The sequence below is a fragment of the Rhinolophus hipposideros genome (assembly GCF_964194185.1).
Source record: "Rhinolophus hipposideros genome assembly, chromosome: 13".
Classification (NCBI taxonomy): domain Eukaryota; kingdom Metazoa; phylum Chordata; class Mammalia; order Chiroptera; family Rhinolophidae; genus Rhinolophus; species Rhinolophus hipposideros.
Genome location: NC_138059.1, coordinates 28422516 through 28436653, shown reverse-complemented (window position 1 = coordinate 28436653; position 14138 = coordinate 28422516). Strand labels below are relative to the sequence as shown.

At 31.1% G+C, this 14138-nt stretch overlaps 1 protein-coding gene across 50 annotated transcripts in view; it reads left to right on the top strand.

Annotated features, from left to right (window-relative positions):
• Nucleotides 1-14138, top strand: part of RIMS2 (regulating synaptic membrane exocytosis 2) — a 593954-nt gene that overhangs the window by 315797 nt on the left and 264019 nt on the right. For all 50 annotated transcript variants that reach the window (XM_081070132.1, XM_081070114.1, XM_081070124.1 and 47 more), the window contains 5 exons: nucleotides 750-869; nucleotides 3016-3115; nucleotides 4027-4150; nucleotides 6398-6444; nucleotides 9947-10059. In XM_081070132.1, coding sequence (XP_080926258.1) covers nucleotides 750-869; nucleotides 3016-3115; nucleotides 4027-4150; nucleotides 6398-6444; nucleotides 9947-10059 — 504 coding nt within the window. The remainder of the gene's footprint in view (nucleotides 1-749; nucleotides 870-3015; nucleotides 3116-4026; nucleotides 4151-6397; nucleotides 6445-9946; nucleotides 10060-14138) is intronic.

Sequence of the window (14138 nt, the reverse complement as noted above, 5' to 3'; positions counted from 1 at the left end):
TCAATTGGAAAGTCATTGGGACTCATGTATTTCTTTTATATTTTTAATCTAGAAACCTGTTTCAAGAAAGCCCTCATCATAGGTTTGAATTTTGAGCTTTTAATATAATTTGACCTTTTAACTTTTACTGTAATAAGGTCACTCAAAGTCTTCCAAAAGTGTTTGAAGATTAACTTCTCATTTTTAATTTAGTTTAATTACATGGAATATCAATGCATCTTTTCTGCCTGTGAATTTGTTAATCTTTAGCATGTATACTGGGGGTGCCAAAAAAATGTATACAAGTAGACACTCCGGTCAACGTTGCTCAAGCAGTAGTTCGCAGTAATCAGAAGTGTCTGATGTGATTTGTATTCATCTTTTGTTTTCAGTATATATTGAGTATTACAACTTTAATAGTTTTCCTTTTTTAAAATGTGTATACATTTTTTGACACCCTCTCTATAATTAAATTAGAGTTTGAATATATTTTCAACTCTTCTCAGATTTTTGTAGAACTACATAATTTCAGTATTGTGTCAGAGCACTTTAAGAATTTGAAGTAATTGGATTTGGGCAAAACTTGAGATTATAAGATTGAGGTTATAAACATAATATAGTAAGCCGTTTTGATCGAAGTTTTGAATGCAAACTGGTTTGTGTAATCATGACACTTTCAAAATGTGACATGTAGAGAGATTGTAAAATAAGGGGTCATTTGTTGTTAAAAAAAACATTAATTTTCTTTGTTTGTTTATACAATATGTCAGCACCCTGTGACATGGCAACCATCTAAAGATGGAGATCGTTTAATTGGTCGCATTTTACTAAATAAACGTCTAAAAGATGGAAGTGTACCTCGAGATTCAGGAGCAATGCTTGGCTTGAAGGTATGTGATAAAACTATTTGAGATTTTGGCTCTATACTCCTTTACAGAATTATCAGGAAAGCAAAATATATAGTACCTCTTTCTACCTATATCAAGTTAGTGAACTTTTTTTTTCCATTTCCATGAATTCCCAAATATTTGCCTTCATTGTCCATTTTTTTGTTTTCCAAGTTTTATTTAAGAAGTTGCCATTTTCATAATAACACTTGTGTATATAATTTTGGAAAATACAACTAAACTTATATACGTGAATCCTAAATATAGTGCTCAAACTTATTTTACCTATATAGTTTGTCCTTTAAGTCTATGTCTGTGTTTATATTCCATTAAAATGATAGCTTTATTCAATTACTAAATATGCAAACTTGGGAACTGTAATATATGTATTACACAGGAATATAATTTTTGTATTAGTGTATCAAAATATATGCATTTGTATTTGTGTATATGTGTGTGTATGTGAGAAAGAGAGAAAATACTGTTTGAAATCTGGAAACTCAAAAATATGTTGGGAAATGTAATATAAATATTGATTTATATTTTACTGTGAAATAACAGACACTTAGTAATTATAACAAATAGAGCTCTGTTTTTTTTAAATATATATATATATTTAAATATATATATATATATATAAAATATATATCTGTACAGTGAATTAAAAACTGAAATGAAAAATGAGAGAATGTTTTGGTTAAGCCATTGCTACAGAAGTTGTATAGAATATAGTAAGTGAGAGATATTAGAAAATTTGGGGGTAAGTGGAATTCAGCAGCTAACATTTATTGGGTAGCTGCCATGTGGCTGGCACTCACCTGAGCATTTTATATCTATAATTTTATGTAATAGTCACAACAGATAAAAAAATAAGCTTAGAGAGGTGTCATAACTAGCCCCTGGTCACAAGGTGGTGATGAAGGTGGGATTTAAATCCAGATCTGCCCATCATGCTGTTAGAGCAGTATAGTAGAGAGGTTAGAAAGTGTTGGCTTGATTTCCAGTTATAGCAATTACTAGGTACATGACTCTGGTCAACCAAACTTCCTTTAGCCTTAGACTGCTCGTCTATACAATGGAGATAATAATGCTTACTGAATGTTATAATACAATTGAATGAATCAATATTTAAACTTTTTGTACAGTGTCTGACACTTTATAAGATTTCAATAATAATAATTCTAGTCAGTAATATTAATTATTACCATTAATATTTATCAAGCCAGGGAAGTTTTTAGAAATTAACATAGAGATATGTCCTAAATATCTATACATTTAATTTTCAGAATTAAACATAGGAATAATTAGTATTAACTACAACTGATTGTAATTCACTGCAGTTTGGGAATAAATACATGGAATAAGGTAAATCAGTGTTTTCTGAATTCAGATATCTTTCACTCAATTTAGAAGAGAAAAAAACTATTTTAGTCAATTAAATTAGTTACTTAATTTGCTACAAAGTTGATATATTGACTGAATAACAGTTGATGAGAAGCACAGCATTAATTTTATGAGTCTCCTCTTTCAAGGACATATATGACTCCACAGCATTATTGCTAACAGTTGTTTTTCTTTTCATGAAACATATATATTAATAGAAACATAAAAATAGGAAAACTGGGATGCAAATGGTCTAAAGTTCATTAATTCTAATAAGATTAAGTAAGTTTTGTAATTTTCTCAGGAAAAATACGTCATCATGCACATTATCAATGTACCTAAAAGATTACTAATGAAATTTTGGTAGCATATCACAATTATAGCAAAAGTATCAAGTATTTATATTATTGCAATATTTGAAATCTATAACTAGATAACATAATTACACAGTACTGAAATCACATGTTTTTAGAAATTATGAAAATAAGAACCCTGTAATAAAGACAGAAATTACAAATTGTTTCTAAGGTATGCAACGTTTTCAACAAATAATGGATTAAATTGTAAAACATTGTGAATATGTAAAGAGCTTATTCTTGTGACATGTGCTCAGTTCCTGATAACAGCACTATATTATTTAAAAATTATTTTTAGAGTATTAAATTATAGTTTTAAAAGCTGCAAATTGTCTAGTTATTTTTTACTTCAATCTTCAGCCATGTTCATTGGAGCAGTATGTCTCCTAACACTTTCCTCTTTTAAATAGGTTGTAGGAGGAAAGATGACTGAATCAGGTCGGCTCTGTGCATTTATTACCAAAGTAAAAAAAGGAAGTTTAGCTGATACTGTAGGACATCTTAGACCAGGTAGGTTTCTCTTTGATTATTTACATTTAAAATGTTAAACTTGAGTAGTTATGAAAAAGTTATGCTCATTTAAAAGTGATGTGACCAGTAATAAAGAGCTCATTTAACTTAAATATAAATGTACTCATTAATGGAAAGTTGTACTATTATTTCTTGAGTCATGTTGGATAAAAAGATTTTTGTATGTACTGATTTTTTTACTTTATTTGGTGATAGATATTCCTTGCCTGTACCTTGTATAACCTATTTAATTTCCCATAAGCCTTTGTTTTTCTTTTGAAGAAATTCCAGCATAGTTTAGGAAACAAACTTCATGGATAAATACGTATTTCCTAAAATGTGTCATTCCTTATCTCTTTGTTAATGGATGTTATTGGAGAAATCCTTGAGTGCCTTGGACATGATTAGATAAGATGCTGGATACTAATCTTTTTACAAGAGAGTTTAGACAAGGTGCCTAGCTGAATGTATTTTGAAAAATCTAGAATGCAGAGTCGTGAAATCTACAGAGGCAACTGATCTTAAAGGTTTCTAGAATTAGAATTTCTATGAAGAAATCAGAGACAGGAGTTACGTCACCAAGATAGTGACAGGTCTTTCTTGACTTAGCTCCCCCCTCAAAAAGAACTAACAACTAACTATTCATGGACAGTATTCATGGACACCACTGAGAAAATCAGAGATAACTTTTATGTAATTTGTTTTCTGACCCTTGTTCTTTTGGGTAAAATACACTAATCATCCTGGTCATCAAATTTTATGCCACTGGAGCTGTGCGCAATTTGTTTCTTATTCTATACTGGTGATTTTATTCTATCAAGTTCATTGTAGCTTAAGGTTGTTTTGTTCTGAGTACGTTTTATTGGATTAGATTTTCTTTCTAAGATTATTATTACTGACACACACAATAGGTGATGAAGTGTTGGAATGGAATGGGAGGCTATTGCAAGGAGCCACATTTGAAGAAGTATATAACATCATTCTGGAGTCCAAACCTGAACCACAAGTGGAGCTTGTTGTTTCAAGGCCTATTGGGTAAGTTGGTTTGAGTACTTTTCACATATATAGAGTAGACTGTTGCGTCCCGCGCGACGAGGGTTGTAGAGAGCGAGGAGGGCAGCACAGGGTTAAGAAAAGACAGTAACCAGGAATAGAGTTTAAGCAGGGCTAAGGGACCTGCAGCCTCAAGGACTGGGCTGGGCGCCTACGCATTAGCTTTTATTAGTTAGGTGGGGAAGTAACTGAGATAAAGCTTGTCAATCTCAAGATCTGTGAATCCTATACATCATAATAGGAAACTGATTCAAGCCAATCACCCTTGCCTGCAGGCAGCTGAACCCTAAGTCTCAGGATGTATGTACTTCCCCAAGGGACAAAACCTATATGCATATGAATAGGTGGAGAGCACACCAATGAATCTCTTCCCTTGCAGGCTGTGAGAAGGAATGCAGCCACAAAGGCAGAGGCTCTCCTTAGCAGGGGAAAGAAGGGGGGATGCGCCCACCTCTATGAATCCTGTGGGTTCTCCTGTTGGTCCCCACTAGACTGCGCCTGGCTTGAGTTGTCCCCGTGGGGAATCTTACTGGTCATTGGCTGACCAGCCATTTTTTTTGGACCAAACAGGGAGACATAAGGTGCGAGCACAAAGGTGAAGCAAAGTCCCTGAAAGGATCTGTCTCACAGACTCCTTTCTTTCGGGGCAGGTACGAGGAGACAGACGGGTAGGCTGCTGCGTGGCAACAGTAGACTACTATTAAACAATTTGTAATGTGCAATCCCAAAATGTCTGATGCTTTATAAAAGTAAATTATTTTGAGGACGTTTTTATTATTTTACTAAAAACAGCTCACCAAAAATCATGACATCTCTTTATCTGATCATGCTAGATTATGCAGGAAGAAGAATGATTTAGGTGTCTGTTATTTTTATTATTTTAGTAGCTTAATAGATGGCTAACGGTATTAGTAGAAGGGGACTATAGTAACAATTACTTTTAAAGGAAGGATTTTTTGAACTATGGTCCTCTGCATTGTAAAAATGAGCGTCAACTATATTCTATGAATTTTCCGTAATTTTTTCAAAAAGGAGATTTCAACATAAGAAAGAGAGGGTTTAAGAGTATGCTATTCCCAGACACAAGGAACAATTTAAGGAAACACATAACATCTTTGAGGAAAGAGTTAAAATATAAGCAAATGCCTAATACTCTTTGGCTTTTATAATTTGTTACCTATAGATTAAATTAACAATTTCGAAAAGTTGGCAGTAAATACTTTGCATCTTATTTTGGGAATTACTCATTAACTATCACAACAATATTTTCTTTATGGAAGCTTATATAAGTGATTGTAAAAGATACACCTATAACAAGAAAAAGCAATTAAAAATTAGAAACTTGACAGTGAATTATTAAATGCATGTTAGGGGTAAGAAAGAGCATTCTAGTAGAGAGGCAATAGGAATTATTCTTTGTTGTATAATACTAATGCCCAATTTTGATTCATTTGAAAATGATTGGACTATATTATTTCTTTTTATGCTGTAGAAAATGACTTACGTTGGTAGCTTAGTTTTTGAAATGTTCCTTTCAAAAGTAATAATCTGGCACATGAAATTGTATCTATTTTTCATTTTGTCTTTTCAAAGTTTTGTATTTTGGTAAAACTACATTGCATCAACTTAGTATACTATCAAATATATTTCTTGGTATTAAAAGATACTTTAAATATTTTTGTTTAATATCTTAAATATTATTATTTTTTTTTTTTGGTGTAAGTGCAGTTACAAGGTAATTTTGTAAGTCCCAGTAAGAAACATAGTTGCATTTTTCTCTGTGGAATTATTACATTTAAAAATTTCAATTGCAATCTGAATAATTTAATTTTTGATTTGGTTATATATTATTTATATTTTAATGTTACTGATTTAGAACAACAGCAAGTAAAAATAAAGAGTAGAATACAATTAAAATGTATCTAGAAAACTTGTCAAATCCAGAAATTTTTTAGAATGGACAATTGTGTAATGAGACACATAGAAAGTAAAGTATATGCTTTTATAAATCTGCTATGAATGTGTATAAATTTTAAGTAGTTGGGGTTAGTTAGCCAAAATACTTTTATTAGCAATAGAGGACTGCAGATTGTTTTTTCATTATTTATATTCTATTGTCATATACAATTTTGTTTGTTTTATACTATCCTTTTATAGGTTGATATCATCAAAATAGCAGTAGCATTAATTGTTCAAACAATTTTTTATTTTCTTTTTCTATCATTTCAGAGATATACCTAGAATACCTGATAGCACACATGCACAACTGGAGTCCAGTAAGTTTCATTTATGTTGAAAGAAAATGTTACTAATAATGTCATTCATCATAGATCAAATGAAGTATTTAATCTATTAATACAAAACAAGAAATACAATAATTTTGTTACGAAGCATATAATCATATAAAGATGTAAAATTTAGTGTTATTTTGTGTCATTGTTGGAAAAAGTACAAAAGTCTATAATACTTTAAGATAGTTTTTAAACTATACTGTCTTAAGTAGTATGTATTTTTAGGCAGCTTTGTTAAGGTGTATTACAATAAACTGTACATGTTAAAAATGTACAGTTAGATAAGTTTTGACATCCATGTGAAACCATCATCACAATAAAAAATAATGTACACACCATCACTCCCTCTCCTCTTCAGCAAATTTTCCCTAATTTTTAAAATTTACTACTTAATAATCTGTTCCTCAATAAATGGGGGAATGCTTGGGACAATTTAGAAAATAATCATAGATATTCTCATTTATATTTTTAGAAAATGAGATAATACTTGTTTAACATCAGAGTAGTAATGAAACAATAGATGTATTAAATAAGTCTATTTTACATAATGTTAAACACATAAATACGTTTTATTATTTGTGTTTGAGTGCTATTTCAGATGTTAAACTAATGAAGTTTTTTCCAATGAACTAAGTTTATTTATTGATTGATAGTAGCATAAGTGATATTGTGAATGAAGAGAGGAGGCTTGCAATTTGAAATAAGTAGATCAGCATAGACCACATTGGGAAGGAAGGATCTAAGCAAAGATTTGAAAGAGTGGCTATCGTGGAGAAAGCTTTCCAGGTACAGGGACCAGACATGCAATGTTTCTGAAGCAGAAAAGCCTAAGATGCATTTAAGGAAAGGCAAGGAGGCCAGTATGGCTGCAACAGAGTGAGAAAGGGGGAGAATAATAGGAAAGAGGATAGAAGAGTAATGGGCAGTTAAATTGCAGACTTTATAAGCTACTGTAATGACATTGGCTTTTACTCTGAGGGAAATCAAAACTTTCATAGGATGGTTTTGAGGAGAGACTTATGTTTTAAAATCTGGCTACTCTGTTGAAAATAGATTAAGTGCAAAGGAACAAGACAAACAAATAAAGAAACAAAAACTCATAGACACAGACAATAGTTTAATGGTTACCAGAGGGTAAGTGGGGAGAAAGGGTAGTAGATGAAGATAAATGGTAGTGGAAGGAGAACTGACTCTGGGTGGTGAGCACACAATGTGATATATAGATGATGTATTATAGAATTGTACACCTGAAACCTATGTAACTTTACTAACCATTTCACCCTATCAAATTTAATTAAAAAAAAAAAAAGGAAGAAAACAGATTAAGTGGAGTTAAGGGTGAAAGAAGAGAGACCTGTGAGAGGACTGTTCTGGTATTTTAGTGACGAGATGATGGTAACTTAGAGGTGGTAGCAATAAAGGTAGTAAGAAGTGGTTGGATTCTCTAAACACGCAATACTTGAGAATATCATATTGAAATAGAGGTATTTTTAATTTTATATTACAATTATGAATATAATTTTTTTTAAAAATCTTTATCAGATAGGTGAAATCCCTTTGGAGCCATAGCTCTATTCTTTGAAATATGTTCATCTGACCTATTTGATATAGTACCTTTGGCTAGGTTCTAAATTATTTCATCCAAAATAGTATCACAATCATATAAAGCTATGCTATAATAAATTAATACTAATATAATGGTAATAATAATTATTACATACAATATTATCATCATCATTGCTCCCATTTTATTGAGTTCCTTGAACTGTGCTAGATATTGTGTGTACATTATCACACTTAGTTCTTACAACAATCTTTAGAAGTAGGTAAATTTTTATTTACTTATATTACTTCACTCAGCTATTGTGTAAGCAGTGTGGAACAATTCCAAAATTGTTCCTGTGGAGACAGGGGTCCTTCTCAAATTAGATTTAGTCCTTTATTCATTAAATGCTGAAGTATAGGTTTCCCTTAGCCCAATTCTTAACCTCCTGTCTTCAGTTCCTCAGTAAATTCTTATCTTCATATAATTTTATCGCCATGTGACTCCTAAGTTTATATTATCAAAAGGATCTATCATTGTGTCTTTATCCTTGATAGTGTAAAGGATATGTTCTGTTAAGTGTCTTCCTGTTCCTTGAAGCTTAACATGTAGAACACTGAGCTTATTTCTTACTATAAAGTCAACATTCTTTCCACTTCTAAATATTATAAAAAGTATCACCTTCTGATCCCAAGGGTGGCAGTCCCCCCATCCTTCATTTTACACTACTCTCTACAGAGGTGAATTTAATCCATTTGTGCCTCTGATTAGGGAGACACTTTACAGTTTAATTTCCAACAACGTCTACTAGATACTTGGTTCCATACATCTATTCAGTTACCTTCTTTTCATCTCTTGGATGTGTCAGAGATGTCACAAGGTCACTGTTTCAAACTAACTTTCCCACCCATTCCCTTAAACACAGGACTTCTCCAGTGTTCCATACCCAGGGATTGTCAGCATGGTCCTGTGCAGAGAACAAGACAGACACACAGGAGACTTTCTTGACCCCATAGCTGGTTATAAGACTTGAAATCTTAATGTTTTTCCCCTTCTCTTTTCTTTGTAACTCATATCTAATTCATTTCCAAGTTCCTTTTCTCATTTATGATATTACCTGAATTCTTTCTATTCCATTATCACAACCTTTCCTATTATCATTATATTGAATCTACTGGATTCTGTTTTTGATCTCACTCAATTGAATCTACATTTTTAAAAAGTGGTAAAATCACCTTCCTCAAATGCAATTTTTATTACTTCACTCGTAAGAGCTTAGCATGGATGGGAACTTTATTAGCACCAAAATGTGTAAACCAGAAGTCCAGCCACTTAATCCCCCCAGTATCCCATTAGCCCCATTTTTTTTTTTCACTTTCCAATTTGTCTCTTCCCCTTCATAGAAATAAATTCATACATGTAACTTCTGGGTACTTGTGGTTCTGCTTTTTCTGATATGCCCTTTATGCCCATGTAATTCATTATATTCTTCCAGGTATAGTTACAAGAAATCACTTCCTGAAAACATTTTATAATTAACATTCTAGTATGTTTTTAGCATTACAAGTTTGAATCATTTTCAAGTTGCTTTACTGATTTAGGTTTTGGTATTTCCTACCTAAGTTTCCATTAAAATTTTTTCCTAATATGTTACTGTAAATATGAGTTCAGTACACATAACAGACAAATAAGTCCTGATGTAGAGGTCTCTCTCTACTATAATTGGCACAAAAAATTGTTCACCCTTGGTCTTAAGAGAATCCCTAAGTTTCATTTATGCTTCAGTGAAACCCTCTAAGTGTACTTGGAACACTCTGGCTAAGAAAATGATCTATATAGTGACATTCTATGAAGATTAGAAAATTCAAGAGATAGAAAGTAAGGATTATTAAATGCTAATTAAGTGCCATTGTTATTATTCTTTATGTATAATTATCGTTTTAGGTTCTAGCTCATTCGAATCTCAGAAAATGGATCGTCCTTCTATTTCCGTTACCTCTCCCATGAGTCCTGGCATGTTGAGGGATGTCCCACAGTTCTTATCTGGACAACTTTCAGTATGTAATCACTAAATTAATTTCTCTTTTTGGAATATCAAGTAGTGTTTTTATTATATGTTGCTAGTTTTTTGTAAACCCATTTTTTATTAGAATATATTTGTCCTTTTAACCATCAATTTTCTCATTCTTAGTAATTTTAATTAATTGCAGTTCAGTTTTAATTATTTACCATAATGCTTCTTTTCTTAGAGTTAGGTATCCTGGAATTCACTGAGAGTTAGAATTTGAGAAGATATCTAAAACCTTTTTCACCTTAGTGATATTATACCAAAATTTAAGGCTATTAGTTTTGCTCAATACCGTAAAATGACTATAATCTATCATATACTTGAAATAAAAATTCTGTACTGTGCAAGGTTGATATATTTAAGATAAAAGGAAATATTTATGTATTCTTCCCTAGTATTTAACTATAAGGAAATTTGAGGAAAATTTCATACTATCATTGGAATATGAATATTGCTCTGAAATATAATAATTGAGATGTTTTTGTCAACAGACAAAACTAAGTAAATGGGTAAGTATATAATAGATTACTGAGTACAGCAGGTGATTTCACATGAAGTGATCCCTAATTTGAACATTTTATAGTGAAAGTTTAAAATTCAATTATGTGTTTTATGTCCATATTAGAAGACCTTTGCAAATTTGAGCCCTGTTTATATTCACTTCTTCAGTTTTCATTCCCTTTTAAAACCATTAAAAATGTTAAAATTTATCCAGTTATATTTTAGAAACACTGGTTAATATTGACAATAATGCTGAAAAGTTACTAAACTTGAAATTTTATGAGTATTAAGAACTGTTAGGTTCTCAAAATTCAGACAGTCGATTTTGCATAAAAAGTTATAATTAAAAACTAGCTGTTATTGGGGTGAAATTGTAAGAGCAACAGAAAAACTTTTTGTTAAACCTATAACTTATCTACTTTATTTTTTGGGGAAGGTGAGGTTTTTATTTTTATCGAAGAATTTTCATTAATTAAAAGGAGATATAGGAAATATAAACAAAATTAACATATTAAAATTTATTGGAAAAGCCACTATACATGTCTGTTTTGGGACTATTTTGATCACAAAGGCAACAATTACAAAAGGTATGCAAGAAACAAGATACTGTTTGGAGATTGTAAATGTCTTATTAAAATAAATTTCCTCTGTTATTTTCTTTTTCTTTCTCTTTCATAGACAGAATGAACTTTTTATTTGACAATAATGATCTTTTTTTGCTTTTCCACATAAGTAACATCTTTCTCCTTATTCTCTACATAAATTTACAGCACAGGTGTCATTTATGGTTACAAATGTACATGTATTTTTTTGTCACCATTTTAGAAAGTGGTAATAAATGTTAGCTGGGTTTTCTTTTTTTCTTTTTTGTTTGATTGTTGGTTTTTATGGCTCTAGTTTAATAGTTCCTCTTTAAATAATCCTCTGGGTCTATGGCTGATGACAGTATGTAAGTAAGTGTGTGTGGGGGGGGTTGTGTAGCCGTGGTGTGTGTAGGTGGCTTCAGTTGGTGGCTTCAGTTGGTGGAGGAGGAGGGAGTGGAAGTTATACTCCCATGATAAGTAAGTACCAATTTGTTAACCTTGTTTCAAATCCCAAGGCCCTGTTACAAATTGGAGTAGGAGGGGAGGGTGAGGAGCATAGTGCAGGTGCTTAGACAAATTTCAAATTCCACAATTTTTCCTCATGGTTCGAAATTAATATGGTAGAAAGTTTACACTGTTACATATTTGGGGAAAATGTAAACTTAAAAGTTTTACTTATAAATGTACATATAATGGTACAAAGTTATAGTATTTAGATTTATAAATGATGTTGGTTTAAATCCATGCAATTATAATTTAAAATGTGTACCATTTTATCATTTTCTTATGACTTGGAAGGAGTATGTTCCAGTAAGATAATGTTTGTAAGTATAATGATATTTGTTGTGGTAAATCTGGAAAGTATTGATGAATAAATAAAAAATAAAAGTCACCTATAATCCTGCCACTAAAATATAATGATTCACATACATATAAATTTTTAAACAAACTGTAATAAATCTGTGTATACTATTTTGAAGGCTGCTTTTAAAGTTACTAATATATTGTGCACTTTATCCTTTAAACTTTTAAAAATTCCTTTTAAAATGTTTTTAAAAGCTATTTAATACTCCATTTTTACTTAATTTGCTATTATAGGATACCATGCTTGTTTCTAATTTGTATTATAAATAATGATGCCATGGAAATCCTTTAGAATAAACCTTGATTATTTTGTTAGGACAAAATTATTTTGTCGGGATAACTTTTCAGAAATAAAATTACAATATGAAAGGAAAAGAAAATGGTATGATTCTTGAAATCTGTTGCCCAAATTTTCCTTCAAAAAGTTTTTATCAAATTAAACTCCAATCATCTATTCAAGAAATATATGTTAAAATCTGACCCCAGTTCAGCCATAGTACTAGTAGCTGGAATACAACAGTGAACAAGATAGACATGAATTTTACTCTCATGAAACAATTTTATATTCATTTTTTGCATGCACGAAAACATAATCAAGATACCCTTTTGGATATAGTATTTCCCTTTATATTTAATCCTATTACTACCAACAGAAGACAATTTTAATTTGATCTAATGATGTAGAGGTTGGGAAACTATGTGTCCACATATGTCACCCCTCAGAAACACCCCTGAGAAGTTACAAGGCAACATTACAATTTCTATATCCTTCTACTTTACCTTTGGGCATTTTTGATTTTAGTCAGGTTTTACCTGGGTACATAATTCACTTATGAAATCATGACATTGCCGATGTCTGAGAACAAAGACAATTTGTATAGTATGCAAGCTGACTGTCCTAATATATTTATGTCAGTTCATGGACTGATTTTCTCAAATAGAAAAATATACATGTAATGCAAATTTCTGTTTAAACTTTCATGCTCAAAGCTGTTGATGATTTTAAAAAATACATGTAGTGTATTCCCTCTCCATGCTTGAATTGTGCTGCTGCTTGTGAGTATTATAGGGCATAACTATGAAAGTGCATTGATGTGTTTGGTGAGAAAATCAGTATGAGCTCATGTTTATGACACCTGGATTATATGCTAATCGCTTCAGTGTCAGCACTCTCTTAGTTTGATTCTTTTTTAAATTTGTGTTCTTCTATAATATAGTTTCCTTCTGCTGAGGATTACTTTTATTATTTCCTCAATAAATTAAAATTAATTTGCAGTCTTTGGCTAGTTGTTTTGATAGAGAGTTAAGGTAAAATATAGCCTTCAACTTTTTTAAACATGAGAAATGGCTCATTATTCTTTTCTATAAGAATACACTGATTATTATTGGTAGTTATATTCTATTTTACTACATGGTTGTAATGTTTCCCTAAGTTACTTTGTTTTAATATTTTTCTGACTCTATTTTTAGTGATGAGTTTGTAAATATTGTACATACAATTTTATATGTCCATTTAAAGGGAATAAGTAAAGTAGGTATGTATCCTTTGTAACACCTTAGAAACTCTATAGCCTTTTAAAAACTTTCTGTAAATGAAAGTTTTTTTCTTTGAGCTTTTATCTTTTCATATCTTAGCCTTATTATTCCAGAAGCATTGCTTAAAGGGAATGTCCTAAGGATGGTAATGCGATAGTAGGAAGTGACATTAAAAATGAAAAATAAATTGTGATGTGCAAATTCAAATTCATGTGAATGAGGCTGAATTGTTATAAATATCATATATTTCATGCCTAAAATAAATGAAGTCATATTAATTACAAATTTTAATGAGATACATAGTACTTTACCATTCCTATGTGAAATATCCAGAATCTATAGAGACAGAATAAATTTTAGTAGTTGCCAGGAATTGGGGTTATGGGGAATGGGGAGTGATGATTTAATAGGTACAGGGTATTCTTCTGGGGTGATGAAAAAGTTTTGAAACTAGAGGGAGGTGGTGGTTGCACAGCATTGTGAATACACTAAATGCCACTGCATTGTACATTTTAAAATGGTTTATTGTATGTTATTTGAATCTCACCTCAATTAAAAAACTAATAAGACAAAAATACATTTT